The sequence below is a fragment of the Vigna umbellata genome, chromosome 1, assembly GCF_029865625.1.
Source record: "Vigna umbellata cultivar VRB3 chromosome 1, Vumbellata_1.0, whole genome shotgun sequence".
In the NCBI taxonomy this organism is placed as follows: Eukaryota; Viridiplantae; Streptophyta; class Magnoliopsida; order Fabales; family Fabaceae; genus Vigna; species Vigna umbellata.
Window position 1 is genome coordinate 42,443,030 of NC_142165.1, and position 21,542 is coordinate 42,464,571.

The 21,542-nt window shown below is 30.7% G+C and overlaps 2 protein-coding genes across 2 annotated transcripts; one reads left to right on the top strand and one right to left on the bottom strand.

The window, feature by feature from the left end:
- Window positions 1-415: 415 nt before the first annotated feature.
- On the bottom strand, window positions 416-5,383 carry GH9C2 (glycosyl hydrolase 9C2). Its single transcript, XM_088103208.1, has 9 exons — window positions 5,036-5,383; window positions 4,716-4,928; window positions 4,344-4,544; window positions 2,687-2,776; window positions 2,331-2,495; window positions 1,958-2,242; window positions 1,519-1,867; window positions 1,360-1,431; window positions 416-1,230 (listed from the first exon to the last, which is right to left on the bottom strand). The coding sequence occupies exons 1-9, from the start codon at window positions 5,228-5,230 to the stop codon at window positions 932-934; spliced, it is 1,869 nt and encodes a 622-aa protein (XP_087959334.1). The 5' UTR covers window positions 5,231-5,383; the 3' UTR covers window positions 416-931.
- Window positions 5,384-19,971: 14,588 nt separating this feature from the next.
- On the top strand, window positions 19,972-21,314 carry LOC124824179 (subtilisin-like protease SBT2.5). Its single transcript, XM_047296562.2, has 3 exons — window positions 19,972-20,328; window positions 20,428-20,575; window positions 20,667-21,314. The coding sequence occupies exons 1-3, from the start codon at window positions 20,252-20,254 to the stop codon at window positions 20,727-20,729; spliced, it is 288 nt and encodes a 95-aa protein (XP_047152518.2). The 5' UTR covers window positions 19,972-20,251; the 3' UTR covers window positions 20,730-21,314.
- The last annotated feature ends 228 nt before the right edge of the window (window positions 21,315-21,542 follow it).

Consider the following 21,542-nt stretch of genomic DNA (forward strand, 5'->3'; position numbering starts at 1 on the left):
TCTCCTGTGTTTGTCTCTGAAGCTCACATGGACTTACAATAAAAGATGGTCTGTCACATTTGCTTCAGATCAGAGCACCTTCCGAGAACAGAAGAAGCTTCCTAGTTAATGAAACTTCGGACATGTTTTCTGTTAAATCCCCGAGTTCTGTTATAGTCATTATATGTTACAAATTGGTTTTCAACTGTTCTTGTAATTTCAAGTTTCGATTTGTCTCCTTTTTAGTATATTAGATAAGATGTGAGTGACTACTATTGTTCACTCCGAAAAATTCTTCTTGGCCGCTCATTTTGAGGGCTTTGAACGTGACACTGACATTAACATTGCTGAGTATAATATACAGTTAAAATTTAGAATCACACAAAACAGTATTTGTTAGTTTTCGACCATTCAATTAAAAATCACAAGCTTGAAATAGCCAAATATGCTAGTTATAATTTTATAGCACAAGGACATAATAATATATATATATAGCACAAACTGTTTGTTTGTAGAGAGTACAAAATGCTGTAAAGCTTACAACATCAAACACAGAAAAGACATCCAAAGCTGTTGAAAAATACAAGTGATGACTCTTCTCTCAAATATTGAGAAGTTCATTTTTTTTTTAAACTTCTCAACAACCCTGTTTCGTTGTCTGTCTCGTATCACTCACTGTATATAAGTTGTAAAGCGGAGAGAAAGAGGATGAGCTCTGCCCTTTTGTCTCTTCACTCCTTTCTGCTCCGGTCCTTCCATCTTATATAATCTACCTACTTTGATCTAACCTACTGAAATGCAAAATACACAAGAGAAGAAGAAGATTTGACACCAAAATAAAAAAGTAAAAACGTAAACACCCTCTCCTCACTGCACATTTGTATGGCTACACAGTCTTACACAACAAAGCAGTAAACTGTTCTCATTTCACTTCAAAGCAAATTCAAACCTCTCAGGCCAACACGTAGTTAGCCACAGAGACATCTGCTGGAGAAGTAGAATGGATGTAGACAAATTCAAGGCTTTTGCCTGCAGCTAGTGAGCTGAGCCATGATGGGAATGTGTAGGAATCACCAGACTTTGTGAGACCCCAGATTGGACCATAAAGCTTGGAGATCGAAAGATTGAGAGAATTGAGACTCTTGTTAGATTTGTTTGTCACCACTGTTGAGTATCTGTAATAAGTTTTTCCATTGGCAACCCATGAGGTGGTCATTTTCTGTTCAATAGAAATTGGGCCTGACCATGAAGCTGAAAAAGAAATTCCCGTTAGATGTCGATCTCAACATATACATACCCTTTTAGTTTCTAGTACTTGTCGGTTAATTAAGCAATATACATTGTGCAAGTGAATTAGTGAAGTGACTAGACAAACAGTACCTGGAGATGGAGTTGTCTTGGTATTGGGGGATGGTCGAGGATTGATAACAACAGGTTTAGTAGCGGGAACAACTGCAAGGAAGATATCAAAGCCGATTACAACATTATCAAAGAGTGTTAACAGAAAAAGGCATACAGCAAGATTAATGGTGGCAATACCTGGAAGAAGCTGGTTATAGCCACCATGACCTCCATTCAGACGTGCTAGAATACCGATGAGAGGAGCGTTGTTATAGGTTGCTGGCTCTGTCTGCTCATAGTTATCTCTTTCATCAGCAAAGTCATCATACGCATCAGGTCCACCAACAAGAGCACCAGTGAGTAGGTTGGGGTCACTCCTTTTGCTGCTAAACCAAGTATCATAACCTCCCCGGCAGCTGACAAACGAAGGGTTAACCTTGATCGAAACAATGGAGGAACCTCGGTGATGAACCCTTTGTGGGAAGTTGTTTCCATAGCCCACCATGTAACTAGTTGCTCTTGGGTTGTTTCCAAGAAGGTAGTCCACCTGAAGATTAAGCATGTCAAGTTTTAGTTCCCACTGAAACTTACTTTCTAGTACACGAACTACAAAATGGAATGCAGGAGGTTGAATTACCTGAGACTTTGCAAGGGAGAGAAGTTCAGCAGGGGCAACATTGCCTGAATTACATCTCAAGTTCCTACCAGATGAAGCAAGGTAGTCAGAATAGACAGTGGCTAAAAACGAGGCACTTGTGACAAACTGCATGTTGTTCCATCTCTGGCGGAAAATGAGGCCACCAGGAGTCTTCTGAACATTGCGAGAACCCTTTCCAAGGCACGAACACATGAAAGATTCGGCCTTCTGCTGATATCTCTCGAAAACTGGAGCATGATGACCAGCTTTTCCCTGCAACAAGAACTGCAAGGAAATAACAACGAAAGATTCTTAGCTAGCTGCCAATATTTGATAAAATAAGCAAAAAAAGAAGCTAAGAATGTGTTTGTACCTTGGCAACCAATGTCTGAACCCCGGCATACTTAACATCCCAACCAAATTCAGTCATGGTCCAACCAGTTCCACCCATGGAATCACCGTTTCTTCCAAGGTAATCCAAGTAATACTGATTGTTAGATGCTTGATACAACCAAGCAGCAGCCCAGAGCAATTCATCCTGCAACCACAATGACCAAAACTCAATAAACAATTACATTTGTTTGCTCCTATTTACCATTGCTTGTTTATATTAATTCTAATTCAAGCCAATAATTTCACGTTCATGTTACTTTTTAAAAAGGGAAAAATTTTAAATTTGTTCATATTTAATTACAGAGAAGAGAACACAATCAAAACTGATAAACATACATTGTAGCCACTGATTGATCTGTAATACTTCTGGGCAACGGTAATGCTGCTGTCATATTTGCCTCTGTATTTGTCAGCAAAATCGAACAACTGAAATGAACAGAACAAAGCCAAGGAGAATCAGTTGAGCAGATCCTGGTGAAAATGGATGGAAGGGAGTAAAGTGGATTCACTTTCACTGTTCTCATTCAATGAATTAATTAATTAATCTTAGCTAAGTTGGTGAAACATTTATTAAATCAACCTATTGGTTATCCTTATTTATTAGATGCAACTAAAATAACAGATACCAGAGGGGTCATCAGATCCAGATCTGACCCAAATAGCATATTTGTTTTTACTTAAGAGTCTTATTAAGACCAGAATATCAGAAGCATCTTTCTCTCTTCATCAGTCGAACTCTAATAAATGAATAATTAAATGCAACATGTTTTTCACCTATCAAGAACAGTGACAGCAAACAGAAACGGAATCCAGAAGTTGGTGAAAGAGTAAAGTATAAGGTAGGAGAAAATATAGATAGGATATAACCAGTACCAGTATAAAAAACCAGTACACATAGAGATTTATTTATTTTTATTTTAAGACCCCATAAGAGTGGTGGTAAAGTAAATACACACCAAACAAGTAGCAAAGTGTTATTTGTGCCAAAAATAGCACCGACAGTATGGCCACGTGAGAGGGTATAATGGCAATAACGAAGTTTGATTTTGTGTGATGTGAAAGCATTTTGAAGGAAGGTTAGGATCCTCCAAGGGACTACACAACACATGGGTAAGACTGTCCCTTCGCCGACCCATCAGAGACCACCCCACTCTTCTTTCTTCTCCATCTTCCCATTTAAACATTAACAACCAAATTTATTTTTGGACCACAATCTTTAGTATTAATTCTCAATACAGTAAAAAAAAAACAAATAAAATAAAAATATTATCTATAAAATGAGAATGCATTGAAAGGATCAGGTAGGTGAACTCGTCTGTAAACAAATTTTACTTTTCTCCTAAAATATTCCGTTCACACTTCTTTAATTATTATAAGAAAAAAGAAATTGCAGTGAACATATTTGCTCATTAAGGGTAACCAAAGAAAAAGGGGTGGGGAAAAAAATTAACAAGTGTACAAAAAGCATCTTTCATGGGACACAAGATTCTAGATACTATATTCATTCCATTGCTTTTTTATAAGCACAAGAATTACGTAATGCATTCCAACAAAATAAATATATTTTTTTATGTGAGATTAAAACAATATTTATATTTTCGTCAAACAAAAATAACTAGTGTCGGTACAGAAAGTCATAAAATAAAATAATTCAAAAGAAAAAATATTTTTGATATAACATGCTTTAGTTGATTTAGTTACTATGTAGAGTTATTAGAAAAATAAAGGGACAATGTTGTGATTTAATGTTAGTAACTTTTTGGTGCAAATGCAACCGTAACCTACGCGGCCCAACTTGGTCGCAATAACGACTCTGACAAAAGACTCATAAAAGTGTAACTGCCTATTAACTCCAACCGCTTCACTTCACTGACAGTGCTGTTCTCAACAACAACTCATGCGCACCACGTTTCACCCCTTTCGCTGCCTCTACACTTCAATGCAATAACTAAATAAAAATAAATGAATAAAATTTAGTTGATCGAGTGTTTACCTGATAGGCGTGAGTTAGAAGTTCCCGAGAATAAGCAGGGTTAGAGCGTCGGAAAACAATGGATGCAGCAGCCATAGCGGCAGCGGTTTCTCCGGCGAGATCCGACCCGGGATTGCTTGGATCGATCTTGTAAGCGTGACGGTCCGTTGTCATGTCCTCTGGCCTTTGCCAGCAGTAATGGTCAGTGTTTCCGTCTCCCACCTAATCGTCAAAAAGCCATAACACCAACATTTTTTTAATTATAATCTCATGAAAAAGATGTCATGGTAAATCAATTATTCCTTGATGTAACATTAAAATTCAACTCTAATAAAGAACTTTAAAAATAAAAAAAAAAATAACCTTATTGATTAAATTAATAAAAAATAATACCTCTCCATAGAGAACATTGGCCTGAGGGTGTGCTTTGATGAAGTAGTCCGTACCCCACTTAACTGCTTCCATGGCGTGGCCAAGCTCACCGCTTGCAGCCATTTGTTTGCCGTATTCAATTATGCTCCACGACATCATCGTAACGGTGAACGCCATGGGTAATCCGAACTTCACATTGTCCCCTGCATCGTAGTACCCTCCAACTAGATCCACCTGCAATTTCACCGCAACAGTTGCAGAAACAATAAAAACCAGAACTTTCCAAAGAAAAACTGAAAACCAAGATAAAACTGATTGAGTTTTGTATGCTTTGAAATTACCCCACTAGCTTTGCCATCTTGCAAACCAGAATGCGCTCTCCATGAGACTCTCTGGTTGTGGGGAAGGTAGCCAGATCTCTGAGCTTCAAAGAAGAGAAGGCTCTTGCTGAGAGCTTGACCATAGTCATGGCCAGCAGAAGTAAAAGGAGGGGCCAGAAGAAGAAGGAAAAAGAACATGCAGATAAGCTTCTCCATATGGGAGTGAAAAGGAAATGACAATGTGGGTGAGTGGAAGCAGCTGAAACTTCGGATAATCCCACCAAGTTAGGAGGGAATCCTTGGGAAAAGAAAGAAGTTTCAAGTAGAGAGAGGGAGAGGGAGTTGGGGGATTGAAAAGTGGGGAGGTGCAGGGGCTATATATTATGGAGGAGAGGAAAAAGGAAGGTATCAAGAACCCAGAAATTGACAGTGATTCAATAAAAAAAGATGTAATTTAGTTACTATTTGGTATAAAGGTATTATTTTTATTCTGTTTTTTGGATTTTAAAGTGGCTGCAAATTGCAATGCAGAAGCTCCTTGATGTGATGAGAAATGAGAATGGGACAATGGCATGTGGCCTCACAGGATGGAGGTCGGTGAGGTTTAAAAGTATCTGCTTCAAATGAAATTACTGCCATAAAATATGGACAAAAAATAAAAAACCATTTCATTTACAAGTGAGAATGGGTACGTGTTAAATGTGACCTGTATCAGTTATTCCTCGTTATCAGTGACTCTGTTTGTGTGAAAGATAAAGAGTTCTAATGTCGTTTTATACACTAAAAGAATATGTTACATGCTTTTACAAATTTTAAGAACATTTCTACCTAAATTATACATATGAAAAAAATATAATATAATGTTTTAAAAATAAAAAGTTGGGTAAAATTTTGAAAAACAACTGAGTATCAGTTGTGCTATTAAAGTATTGATTACAATTAAACATTTTAATTAAAAGAAAGTGTTTTATGGGAAAATATTAGAGTGATTGAAGGAAGGTGGCCATATTCAAAGTCACATCGCATATTCACACCCACACAGGCATCAAAGTACACACAATAATACTTGCTTTTAACGAAGCAGTTGACACCGCATTTTCAACCTCCAAAAAAAATTAGTAGTAATTCTTTATTTTGTTTCTAGGTAGAAAATACAACCTTTATAATATAAGAAAACATGCTAACGAATGTAACTTCACAAAAGACATCATGGTTTGACTTACTGAGGGAGATTGTTAGATTGGGCTATAATGGTGTGTGATTAATTGTGACTCTGGCATTTTTTTTCTTATAGAGTTTTTCTAATTTAAGACAACTTTCTAGTCAAATTATTTAAACATTTATAGAAAATGTTGTGCGATTAGAACGCTGGCAAGCAACAATGAAACAGTCAAAAGAAATGTTTTATGGCGAAAAATTTAGAGTGATTAGAGGAAGCCTAATTCAAAGTCATATCACATGTTCACACCATGATTCATAGTACACAATAATAATACTTGCCAATATAACCTAGCAATCGAGACATTTTTGAATCCGACCAACCAAACATGTGTTGGTACAAAATACAACCACTTATATTAAACCATGTCAACACGTGTAAGTTTACCACGGAAATCTGCCATGAAACTATTCTTAACCCTGTCATAAATAAAATCTTCAATAGGCGCATTCCTTTATAAACCGTATAGTAAGTTCAACTAGAAATAAAGGTTTAGAGTACACTTGTCCTCGTGAAGATTTGTTTTGTACATAAAATTTTGCATATAATTTAGTAGTCAAATTTTCCAAATCCTTCTCAAATACTTTAATGGTAACATATGTGAATAAGTTATGTTATGGTGAATGGTCACAGAAAGAGCACATGAGCCAAGAGTTACGTGGTGGGTGGGCATTGGTTTAGTTACTGCAAAAGTTTCAACAATGTTTGACTGGTAATGATTTCCATTTCCCAGCGTTATTAAGTTTGGTTTCAATGGAAACCCCATGTTCTTTTCCGTTTGATTGTTCCTTCTTCCATGCGTGGAAAAACAACACTTCCGTAATTTACGTGTCGTAGTACCATTTAATTATTCATTACTCATTTTCTTAATTGTTTCTTCCCTCACTAATATATTACATAAACTCCCAAAGAAAAGAAAATAAAAACAAATTGTTTGTGCATGGTTTGAGAGAGGAGCATCATAGATAATTAATTTCAATAATCTCATATTACATTTTGAAAAAAAAACGTGGGTGCATTGAGAATCGAAATATGACAATGTGTGTGGAGAAAGAGAGTGAGACGTAGAGTTAATGCGAGAGTTGAGTCACATGGAATAGGTACTTGCATAGCATAGCAACTAACAACAAAAGTTGAAGCAGTACAACCGAAACCAACTGTGAAAAGGAAATTATTGAGAAGCAACGCAACGATGAAGAAGCTTCATCGGTTGTTCATACGGTTTCTCGTGGCAGAGGAGCCCTGTACCCCGGATTCGGATGCCCGACAACCCGACAATCCACACTTATGGCCATTTATTTTTCGTATCTGAACTTCCCACCGACAGTATCCCAAGTTAACACAGACTAAAAAACAACGATAATTATGTTCCACACGAGTAACATCATCTCCTTTTTTCTGTTACTATATTCGGTAAAATGTATAGTATATTTTATTTATAAAACTCTCATCCAATATTACGAATAATTTACAACGATGAAGAAACAGAGAACTGGGATTTAAACAGATGTTCCAAATTATAGGTGGGTTTGTTTTAAGAATTTTCAAGTTACATAAATATCTACAAAATGGATTTTCTGTCAAATCAAATTGAGTTTAAAAGAATAATTTACTTTAAACTTACTTTATCGTCATAACATAAGATGAGGTGAATCAGTAGGCACTACTGAGATTGCTTTTCTTGATAAATGCATACTTTGATATTTGAAATTCTTTTGAAATCCGAAGAAGTTAACCGAAGTTGGTAGTAGTAATTTGATTTAAAAAAGAAATGGAGAAAGAAAGTGTTGTGGTCAAAACAGAACAAAAAAAGAGCGTTGGCCCAATGTCAGAGCGCTTTATTCCCAACCGCAATCAACGGCCTCCGCCGAAAATGATATAAAATCTCTTTTTCACACACTCATTCTCTCTCTCTAACCTTTTTCCTCACTCCTATTTTTTATTTGTTATTACTTTTTTTAAAAAAGTTTGAATTAACATAAGAAAGAGGATCAGGACACGTCAGGTAAGTCAAAGAGGCAAGTTTCCGGAATGACTGAGCAGAGCCACTTCCCACCGCTGAGTGCCCGTTGTCCAAGGCAACAGGTAAGACCATGCCGTTTCATCGGGATTTCATTTTTTATATTTTTTTCCAAAATTACTTTTCATAATTCTTGAAAGAAAAATTAAAAACTAATAATGTGACTAAGAGAAATAATTTCACACATTGTATTATAACAGTTAGTTGAGTGTGAAAGATCGCGCAATTACTGTTTGTTCCGTACAACTAACTACCTTTTCCAATCAAGTTATCATTCAACTGGTTTTGAGAATCATAACATAATCACTTACTTTTGTTACTTGGTTCTTCTCCATCTAAAGTAACCTTACCAAACAAGGATTTACGTTTGATTTTTACGTGGCTGCACGTTGAAGTGTTCATACATAGTACTCGTCGAGTTCGTGAACCGCAGGAAGAGATTCTTCCTTCTTTTGATGGTTGAAAATTCACTGCTGGTTCATACCCTAACATTGTGTCCCCAAATTAAGGCTTAGAGTATTTCATTCTTTGCCTTTTGTTTAGTGCGTTAGGTCACCTTTTGGAAATTTTGGCACTTGCCTTTGCACAATACGAGACCAAAACTATTTCTTTTTCTTTTTCCTTTTCTTTTAAATATAGCTGCCTTCCACGTACCCAAACTGTTTTACACTGACTTCTTCTGTATTGGGATCTTACAGAAATTAGAGGTCATCAAAAGTCAAAATATCTAGGTGGAAAAAGCCTAGGTTGTCTATTTCGCCAATATAACGCGTTAACATTGCACTTCTTATACAAATTTCTGTTGAAATTCCTTTCAAAGTAAATTTTGATTTTGCTAACTAAATTCGTAGTTTATTGCTGATGTTTTGTTATACCCTTGTAGGCTTTAGGTCAATCATCCAAAAATGTCCTTGATTGAGTTCTTCAAAACTTATGTGTGTAATTCTTGAACATTAAGATTAGAGCTTCTCCAACTCAATGCAAAAGTAACTATTAATTTCATGAGAGATTTACATTTATTTATTGTAACATGTTTTCGAACACACTTACATAGTAATAGTGTGACACGTGCACGATGTCTAAACAAGAGTGACAGATTAACAAATTTTAGGATTCCATTTTCCGTATTAATATTGTTTCCGTGATGTATATGAACTTATAATGGAAGCTAGCCAGAATTTTGTTATTGACAGATTGATAACATGAACTACAATTTTATGCACCATAACTAAAACTTTTGAATCAACGTGCACTGAATCGTGGCCTCGTAGTAGTTGTAGCTTTTAAGTTGAAAACTATATCAATCAGTACTGACGAGGGATTAGTTGGCAAGTGCAGGGGAAAATGTGGTGCAAAACAGAGCATTTGGCTTCTTCTTGTTTTCTTTAAAGTTTCAGATAATAACAGAGCATGCAAAGCTTAGGAGTTTATGGAAGAGTAGGTGCATCTACATATATAGGTGAAAAGTGGAAGTATCATGTATAGAAACTACTTTTACCTACTAAAAATCACTTGTGTTAGAAAGTTTCACGTTAAGTAAAAATTAACAATAATTTAAAGTATATAAATAGATGTACAAACTTTATTTTATAAACTAATTTTGTAGAAATAAGTTAGATTTAAAATCTACTTTTTAATATAGTATCATAATCATAAGTTCAAATTTATTCTAATTAAATTTGTCATTTATTCGACCTATTGTATTATCTTTTACTGAAAAACTTGTATTTTTGTTTAACATATTGTTTCAGCTGTTATTGAACTACTTATTAATGTCTAGTCTCAGATATATAAGCGAGAAATAAAAATGTGTTGAAAATTTTATATTAACTAGTGATTAGACTGGTTTAAAATATATAATTTGATGCAAATCTTATTTTATAAGTTGATTTTGTACGAGTTAAATTTAAAATGAATTTTTTAACCACTTAAAAAAACAATTAATCATTAAAAAAAGTCAAATTATTTCTAAGGTTCACAAATTATCTTTTTAATTTTCTTACTTGTTCAGTTATGTAAACTAAAAAAATTAGATTGTGATAAATAAATGAAAGGTGAAAGAATAACCACGTGCTATCACAATTGTCAATTTTAGTGTTTTTATAAGTACAAATATTATGATTAATGTTTTAAAACTTATTTGTAACATTTAAATCCAATCACATAAACTCATATAATAAAAAGGACAATAAGAAATACGTGTGTATTAAATTTGTTAAGAGTGAAGTAAGAGTGGATGAATTAACTTAATGATTAATTATTGTGTATTAAGTTGGAAGACGAAAAGCGTAAGGAAAAGAAAGCATTAAGTTTAGGCTATGAGGCGTGCAATATAAGGTTGAATGAGGTTAAAGTGTGGGAACAAACAACTTTTTCAGCATTTATAAACTACCATCACAATTATTATATCTATCTTATTTTCAGCAACTAATTCGTAACATCAATTTCCATCACAAATAGTTATAGTTTCACTAAAATATCTTTATTTCATAAATGATTAACTAACCGCACCCTTATGACTATATATTTACCGCTATTACATTTATTTATGTACTAATCAAGACATTACCAAATAGTTTAAAATAAAAAAAAATCAAACTGAAATAGTAAGAGAAAAGAATAACTATATAAATAATATAATAAAATAAATTTATATAAAAGTAGTAAATTAAAATAAAAAGAGGGGTCCAAGAAGATCTAAAATCGATACGAAGACAATAGTGATAGAAGTTTGGAGGTTTTATAGGGACAAGGGGCCCATGTATCCTCTTACCTTCCAAACAATGAAGTAACCTTCCATATCAATCTCCCCACACATTTAAAAAAAAATTCTATCATTAATAAAAACTCTTCTTATTTTCCCTAAAATTTAATTCTTTTATTGAGTTTTTTTATCCTATAAAATATCTCTATTTTCTACATTAATACAATGTATTTAAAGCTTATTACTTTTTGTTAGAATTTCTAAAAGAATTTTTAGACTAAATACTAGTCTTGCAGCTGACACTAATTCAATAAACCCCTATACATAATAAAAATCGAATATGTATTGGTAGCCTCGGACGGCTTTGACGAATAGTACCCGAGAAACATCAAGGCTGGACGGTCGAGACAAGTGGGTTTTTGAAAGATTAAGGATGATTGGGCCATGATTAAGGTTTTGCTAATCCAAAACTCACGACCAAAACTATAAACACAATCAAAGGTAAGAAGTAGACAGATTCATTAGTTACGCATTTATTATCGCGCTTAACTTACCAATCAGACTATTACTAACTTTGACATCGGAACACCACGACGTCCCGAGAAAATTGTGCAGAACTTAGGTAACTTAACCCATACCGGAGCAGAATACATTTTTTTATTACATAAATAATTCCTATAATCTTGAAAGTTACATGGACAGTTTATTTAATATTTAAACTTTACGTAAAATACCAAAATGACGTTTAAAAAATACACTGTATAAATATTTTACTTTAGTTTTTATATTTAGGTTTTTATTGGTTTTACTCTTTGTATTGTTTTATTTTAGTTAATTGAATTCCTGTTTTTCCTTAAAGACCTGGTCTCTAATTGTATATAAAAAAAAACTTAATTTCATTTTTAACTTAAATTTTCATTAACATTTGAAAATTGTTGTTAATCAAATTTTAAATTATTTTCAATCTTGAAACTCATTTTGTTTGTAACGTATATTTTCTAAATTTTAATACGTGATATTTACAAATCCTATAACACATTATATTTTAAAATTTTGACAGCATAATATTTTTTTAAACATCATTGATATTAATTTAACGAAAAAGATCAAATTAACTTTATTAAAAATATATTAAAATGCAATTAATGAAAAAAATAATATAAAAACAAGTAAATGAAAAAGATAAATATTAAATTACTAATTAAGCTTTATATATAATAATAAAATTATAAGGTGTATTTGGTCCATAATAATGCCTCTTGATTAAGTGTTTGATATACGGTTTATTTATTAAAAGTGTTTGATATACCGTTTATTCCTTTCAAGGTTCGAGTACATGAAAGATCGTTTTTATTAAACCCTTTCAATGAATTTTAGTATTTTGAAAACTAATTTCTAATAAATTTCAAATGAGAAGGATTATTATTATTATTATTATTATTATTATTATTATATATATATATATATATATATATATATATATATATATATATATATATATATATATATATATATATATATATATATATATATATATATAGTTAATTGCGTTCTTCCATACGAGATGTTGTTAATTAAATTATTGAAAAATTAGAAACAAACATTTGATTTGGTCTCTAAATATATGTAAAAAAAAGATTATTTAGTCATTAAATATTATAAGTAAATGATAAAATATTCATTTATTTAGTATCGAATTGATCTCTAAAATTAAAGGTTTAGATAACATTTAGTTTTCTAAATTGTTTAACATTATATGATTATCATATTATTTACACATTCAAGACCAAATTATATATTTTTTTCTTTAAAGACTAAATTGGTGATGCTTCATATATTCGGGGAGCTAGTAAGTATTTTATTTTATTTTTTTTACCACTTGTTCGGTTATAGTTAATTCAAAATTACAATTGAAAAACATTGAAATCAATAATTATGAAATTTTCAATATATCTCAGCACCAAAACGTTTAAAAGATAATATTAAGAATACGTCTTAAACTAAATGCACTAGAAATAATAAATGTACAGTCTTTTTTACACTTACATAAGTTGACTTTATTCATTTTTTTATTATAATTTTTTCAATAAATTTCAACCGATCATAAAACACCTGATAAATATTGATAACATTTTTCTTACTAAATTCGTAAATAATTATGTTTATGGATAGTTTTGTAATCTGTTAACTAAATCATAGATCGTTTGTAAAATTAAGTTGGCAGATATTTGTTTATAAGGGCATTTTGTCTTCAACACATAATAGAAATAAAAATAAAAGTATAGTTTGATTTATTTAAACATAGCTCTACATTGTATTTAATCAACTCAATTAAACTGGATTCTCTCCATAATAATTATAATAAATTATTTGTAAATTAAGTTGGTAGATACATTACTGTCTTTAGTATATATTAAAAAAATATACTTTTGTCCTATGAAATAAACTAAAATGATTAGGTAAATATTGTTCACTTGACTAATTTTCTCCCACAGGAATAATCAAACATGGCCATTTATAGGATCACATATTTTCTCTTGTTCAGATTTTTATTTTGATTACCAGTAAAATAGACATAGAAAGTATATACTGGGTGTACATACAAATGTTCTACGTCCAAAAGAAAAAAAAATAGAATATTAGGATTTTTAAGATAATTATTTACAATTAATAAACTAATTAAATGTATATAACAATTTTTTAAAATTTTTATTTAATTGAAAAAGTTATATTTTGGGTAACACATTCCTGGTAAATAAATTTCAATTTTTGTCTGTTTGGGGCACATAAAATAAAATTGCATACGTGTCTTAAATTAAAAGGAATTTGGTTTTATTGTATTATTATTTTTTGGGTCTGAATACTGACCAGTTACCTGAATAATGTTCCCTCCATTATTGTTAGCGATGATAAGTTGCTCTGTCGTTTCTTAATTTGTTTATTAGTATGATTATGTTTATGATTATTACCTTAATGGTAGAACTTGGTTGAACGTGCATGCCAATTAATTAAGTAATAATATATCATTTTTCAACACAAAACCGGATCATAGTTTTTTTTTCCTTCTATTTATGCATAATATATATTTTAAAATGTGTGGAAAAATAAGGGACAAAAATTAATTATATATAGTAAAAAATATAAATAAAAACAATTCTGAGATGTATAGCAGTAACATTTAGAAAAGTGTTTGTGGTGGTGTAGGAATCTTTGAAAACCAATATCACACGTTATTTTGAAATTTAAAATTGTGAAAAAAAGATATAATAATATCATGAGTGATTTAAAAAGAAAGAAAATCTCATAACTTAATGGAGAGAATCAAACAGACGTCAAAGCAAAACCCACTTTGGAAAAAGAGGATGAAACAAATTAGCTGAGTGAATTCTTAATTTGGGCGGGGACCTTTGATTTTGTACTGTTGTTAGTAAATGTTAGTGCATGTTTAGTAGATCTCTTAATTTAAATACAACTTTTTCCCGCTAAATGCTTTTTTTTTTTTTAAATTAAAAGTAATCAAATATCTTTTTCTCGCAAAACCAATAACCCAACATATATCTTGATCAAATTAATAAAACATTAAAATTTTTGTATGATAAATCTACAAAATACTTAAAATGGACGCATTTATCATTCAATTATTCTATGAGTTCGTTTTTTATATATATCCGCATGTTTAATGACTTTTTAAAAAATATGATATGTAATATATTTAACATAATAATAAGAGTAAATTACACAAACATTCTATTCATTTTTAAAAAATTATACGGACCCATCTTTATTATTTGACATAATAGAGAAGTTTTTATTGACAATTTAGTTAGTTTAATTAATTTAAGTAAAAAACATATATTTAAAATGTAAGTATTTACATTATAGTTTTACCAGTGGATATAGATTGAACGTTTTAAAGAAGAGCTGAAATTTATAGATGTCTCGAAGAACGAAGACGTTGTAATCAGCATATTCAAGATAGATGAGCAATTTTAGAATTTGAAATAACCAATGTGATACTGAGATTTTGACATAACATTTGAAGCATGAAGTATTAGGGTTTAGTTTGGAATAATGATAACATAACATATATTTATATTCATCTAACACATATTACAAAAATAAAATAATATATTTTTAGAGAAATAAAAGTAATGGAAGATAAAAGAAAAAAAACTAATATCATGTAAGAAATTTAGACATGTAAAAGTATATTTTTATTTGTTTGATGAGAAAAAAATGAAATTTAAGAAATTAAATAAAAAAAATGATTAAAAGGAATGGAATAATGGAAAAAATGATTGTAGTGGGAAAAGTGAATCTGCAAAAGCCGACACGAAAATCTTAACGTCCATAGGTCCCCCCACTAACCCTAATCCAACTTTTGGCTCCATCTTCTTCTCTTTTATGCAATCAACCTCCATTTTTGTAAACTCTCGTCAACTTGCTACTACCACTTTTACACTCATAAAAAAACCCAATCAGGCCCATCTTATGTTTTATATTGTTGGTAGTTAAATACTTTCACACAAAAAAATATAATATGAAATGATAAAAACGTAATGACACTTAGTATGAGCATTTTTATTTAAATAAATATAATCTGTTTAAATAAATATTAAGAAAAATAAAATAAAAAATACGAAGTGACACATTATATGTCTTTGACACCATTAAATGATCTAATTACATCAATTTATATATAAAAAAAACTTAATTGATACAAGTAAAAAACATCTAAACTATTCTTACAAAATTTGGGATTAAATAAATAATTTAACTTTTATATAATTATTATTTGTTACTCTTATTTAATATTTGTGCAATTATGATTTATTTATTGATATTTGAGTAGTCAAAAAAATGTAATTATATCTTTTTCACATTTAATACTTGATAATATAATATATATTTTACCATAATTAATATTTAAAAAAAAGTAAAAAGGAAAATATAAATGCAATTATAAGCTTTTTTTTCTTAATATGAATAAAAATTATAAATTTTTTTATATTAGTTGGATATGAGATGAATGCAATACAAGTTTACATATTTTATCTATGGAAATTTTACAAGTTAAATAAGAGAATGAATATAACATTTTACTTCGAGAATGAGAGTAGGAAACACACTTACATTGCCCACTATTATAATCTCAGCATAGTTGATCTAATAACATTTCTAATTCTTACATTTGCAGTGATGATTTAATGTTTGTTCTATATTTATTTTTTAGTCATGTGATTTTTATGAATTGTACAATAACACACATGTTATAAATTGATCATCTCTTAGGTAGGTTAAGATTCATCTAACATAAATAACTACATCAAGTCATTTAAAAAAAGGTATAGGGATCATGTTAAGAAGAAAAAAAATAGAATGGAAAAAATTAGTACAAATATAGACATATAGTATTAAATCTTAAATGATTTTATCAAAAGATAAAACATGAGAAGAAAAATATAAAGAATGAATCATTTAATCAATTGATAAATTATATATTTATGATTTTACTTTCATTTCGATCTACAATGTTTATCAAATATCACACGTATATAATATATTAATATGTTTATATTTTAAAAATAACAGGATACGCATACGTGATATATGCATATTGAAAAATATAAAATAATTATTAAAAATATGATAAATATATGATTATTATTGTGTAAATTCAAATTAAAATCATATGTTAAAGTTGTCAACATAAAAAATACAAATTATTATAAGATACCTAAGTGATGATAAGTATAAGTAAAATATCTTAAAGTATCACACGCATATACATGTCAAACACATACATGGTCTAAATTGAAATATCCCATGGACTAGGTCGACCAAAAAGATGGATTGAGACAGTATTTTCAATCTGGAAACTCGAACAGACAGTTCACAGGTCAAGTTAGGTCAGCCCAACTTTATTAAAAAAATTGATGTTCTAACACTTCATATTAACATAGTTCGATTTTAATAGTATAACTCAATCAACTTATGATTGATACAACTCAACCAAAAATTAAAATTGCTCGAATGACAACTTTTTTCAGTTTGTTTTTGTGTAAAAAATTAAAAAATCTCAATTTGTTTTTATGTGATATTAAATCATTTATAACTAAAAAAGAAAGACAAGTTAACCCATTAATTCGACAATTGATAAATTTAACTTATTTTCAATTGGTAGGCTAATCCAATTAAATCCATTTTTGTTGAACCAATATCATACTGAACTTAAATAAATTTATTAAAATAAGAGGTTTTGCAATTAGCCAACAATGAAACTCAACAAACTAATGATACGACTATGTGCAATCACCTGTGCCTGTAACATATCTCATCATCAACGAACCTAGCCACTGATGAAATACATAATAAACACTCCGCAAGCCATGAATCCATGAACGAGGTGAATAAAACATGTAATTCATCACAAAACAACAAAAGCACAATCAAAATTAACATGAGACTGCTCACAAAACCAAAATTTCCAAACCTAACATAATTCCCTTTCCATCATGTGGCAAAATCTAACCCAAACACCTAAAACAAAACTAAGTATGCCTTAAATATAGAGAATCAAACAACCCCCACGTCGTGCCACCAAAACAAAAACCACGTTTTAAAGGGGATTTCACGTTCACTCATTTTGCTGAGTTCATTATCATCGCAATTTGGACGTGGTCCTAGGTAAAGGGGATTTTTAAATACACATTTTTAATGGTTTTTGTTTTATTTTTTTTAGAAATCTCGTTTATTAAATAACATCGTTAATTAATGAGCCGTATAAATTATATTATAAAAAAAGATGAAACAATCTAACAGTTGTTTTAAACTGTTTCTTAATCCCTCATTAATTAGTAATTATGATAATGAATTATGGGTAGAGAAGAGAGGTTAAAATGATGATTAGATTGTAAGACAGAGAATATAGAATGCGATAAGAATGTGTGGTGATGTAGGTTTTGTTGGGAAATCGTAGCCGTCCGTTAACCGCAATTAACGTTAAAAGGGTGGGGCTGATGGAGGCGAGTGTGATCGCGATCAACGGTGATTCGGTGGCCGCGATTTGAGGGGACACGATAATCGTGGCCCAATCATGTGAGTGCTCGTGCATTCCTTCCAACGTGGAGTGGGACCCACCACGTGATGTTTGGGTTCTCATGCGACCTCACTTCATGGCTGTGCACGTGCTCCCTCGTCCCCTCTCATATCTTCTCCCATGCTCCATGTTTCTGTTTAAATATCATCATTAATGTTACATCTTCTACATCAGAATAATCTTTTCAACTTTTAATATATTTCAAAATAATTCAGAGAGATATTTTGGGAATGGAGCCTAACTGACGAAATGAGCTTCTTCTAAAATGGGCCAAGCCCAAGCCAGAAAATAGTGTAAAATGTATAGATTTTAATGGACTTGGACTGACCCAGAGAAGATAGAAGAGCAACATTTGGGCTTCAAACAAAGTATGATTATTGTATTAGGAACTTTACTTGATGGATTACATTAAATAAAACATACTAAAATTATTTGATATTTGTTAATTGTTTTTAACATTTTTTTATATAATCTGGCCTATCAAGATAATATACCATTATACTAAAAGTGTATTTTATGAAGAAGTTATTGATAGCACGATAGTTGGGTAATTTATATTATATTTAAAAAGTAAAATGAATTCGTTTATATTATATTTAAGTTGTTAGGTTAATCCAACTAAAATTACCTTGATATTTATAGTAAATACACGTGTTAATTTTATATTTATTTGTACATTTTTATACTAAAATATGTAATTAATATCTTTTCACTCTAACCTTTTAAGCAATATATCATTTACCTCATTAGGAAGTAAAATATATATTAACATTATAGGATTTGTACCAAGCATTGTACCATATATTAAATCATTTTTTACTGTAATAGATATTTAAAATTGATTTGTTTTTTAGATTATTAATTAATTGCACATTTGAGTAAATGTGGAAGATTTCAACATATTTTTATTCTAATTTTGTTCAAAATAATAATTTTAAACTATTTTGAATTTAAAATTGATCATAAAAAAACAATTTAAAATTGATATCAAACTGACTTTCAAACAATTTTTTTAAATATGAATTGAAATTTAAAATTCAATAAAACTATTTAAATTTGGTATCTATAAACATTTAAACTGTGTTTCTAAGTATAAATTTACATGTAATTCCAATCTAATTATTTTTAATTCGATTTGATTTTTCCCATCCATCTCCACACTAATTTTAGGTAATTTGGGAGTTCGTTGAAGATTAGCATAATTAAAAAAGAACACAATGAAAATAATTAATTTTTCATCAGGGAAAATTATATAAAAAATTAAAATGATATTTTGTTTGGAGAAACTATTCAGTAAGTAAAACATCACTTATATGGATTAATTCACATGGTGTCATCGTCTAGAGGAACTAAATTATTAATTAATTTTACTCAAATTAGCCAGTATTTAATACATCAACACAACATACATATGTTGGCTCAAACAATTTTGATATATAAGAAGAAAAAACTAATCTCAAGTTAGTTGAAGAATTATTTTAATTTCTTCCAGTTTGATCAATGCATTAGAATCTTTTTTTTTTTAATTCTCACACAATTTTATTTCTAGAGAGACTCTCTATCAGATCCAACTTATAGATTATAAGCTCTGGCGTACTGAGTACAGAGAAAGAACAATGTGAATGCAAATTTTATGAGAAGAAATAAAGATTATTACTTTGTTTTAAATCAGAAGAGACATTGTTTCCACAAAACGAAGAATGGTAAATAAAACTTAGATGCAGCTGATCTCAATAAAATAAAGACTGAAGTTTTGAGTTTTCATGCAGAAAGCCATGGGAGATTTTTTGTTTGACTTTTACTAAGTACAATGTAGAAGATTAGGACGCAAGTGTGAACGATGGTGCTTCATAGAAATTAAGTAACTTAATTACTGTTGGGCACAGCACCCAAATCAGAATCTTTGCTTTTTCTATTACAAATCAATATATAAATTTCAACCAGTCGGTTCAAATTATAAATTCCATGGCAATGTATAAGGGAAAGGGTTACAACACAACCTTTTAGGTCTTACGTAAAATCGAAACCAACGTGGGCCTCCTCGTTGTCTTTTTTTTCTCTATTATTGTTTGTGGTCGGAAAGTGAGTGACCCTTTTGTTGTATAAATAGGTAGCTATGGTGCAGCAGAAAACTGCCACTGCTACCATACATCTTCCAATCAAATTATCAAGGAAGGAAAAAAGAAACATTCTTAATGGGGAGCACAAAAGTCGAATCCTACTTTGTTTTCATGAGCTACGATCCTGAATACGAGAGACTTAGAACTCTTGGGTTCTCTTTTCACCTCTTCTCATCCTTTCTTTCATTATAGTAGTAAGAATATATATATATATATATCATCTCACTTCATGCTTTTGTTCTTGCTGCCAGAACCAAGAGAGGGGCACACGAGCTTGATTTGTACCTTAGTACAAAACACGATGAGCTCTTAGCAAGTACTCTAGAGCCAGGAACCTACAAGAAGACATCTTCTTTGGTCATTGTTGATGGTTTTGCAGTAGAAATTACCCAGGATCAGGTAATATATTTCCCTTCCTATGTATTACTCTCTTCTTTTCATATCTTATGTTGGTTCTTCCTGTGTTAATTTGCCATCATTTTCAAAGCAGGCTAATGTGCTCAGATCTGCAAAAGGGGTGAGGGTTGTGGAGAAAAATGAAGAGCTGGTCTAATGTATATATCAGTCTTTTACTGAGAAAAGAACTCCATGGTTTTGCTTAATCGAGTTCTGTCTTTGTTCAAAGTTTCTTATTTGTGTAATTTGCAACGAAGATGTGAACTCTCTAGGCAAGTTAACGTGTAATGTGTTAGTGAAAATTAACTAAGGTATTGTGTGCATGTTTTCAGTCTTTGAAATTACGTTGAGCATAATAACGTTCATAGTTTGTGATTATTATCTGTGCCACTGCCAGAATACTCTGTGACAGTCTAGGAAAATCATACTGTATCTCACCGGAAAACCCATTTTAAACAAATTTGAAAGCTTTTATTTCTTTCATAATCTGTTTCGACACCTTCACCCACCCAAAAATCTGCATTTTGGGAAGTGGGTTTGAACTTTCTTTCATAATATGATGAACTTTCGAAGTTGATTAATGTTTCTCATAGCATTTCTGGTAATAAAAGATGAAAAGAAAAGCAGACGGAAGTGATGTTAAAAGTTAGAGATGCACTCTTGTTTAACGACAAATGTTATATCTTCTGAAACGTAAAACATGAACAACGTATTCTCCTTTATTATCCTTGATTTACTTTGTTATATTTGATTTACCGTTCCAAACACATATATATTAACCAATTTGGTTAACTATTAAATATGTTTGGAGGTTAGTTATTTTAAATTACTTTAGATAATTTTGTTCATAAGTTTGCTACAAAAAGTTTTCTTTATCTTTTTTTCATATAACTTATTTCCCACCTTCCTTGTGATTCTCTCATAATTTTTAGCACATAATTTAGTTTAGTTATGACAAACAAATTATTAA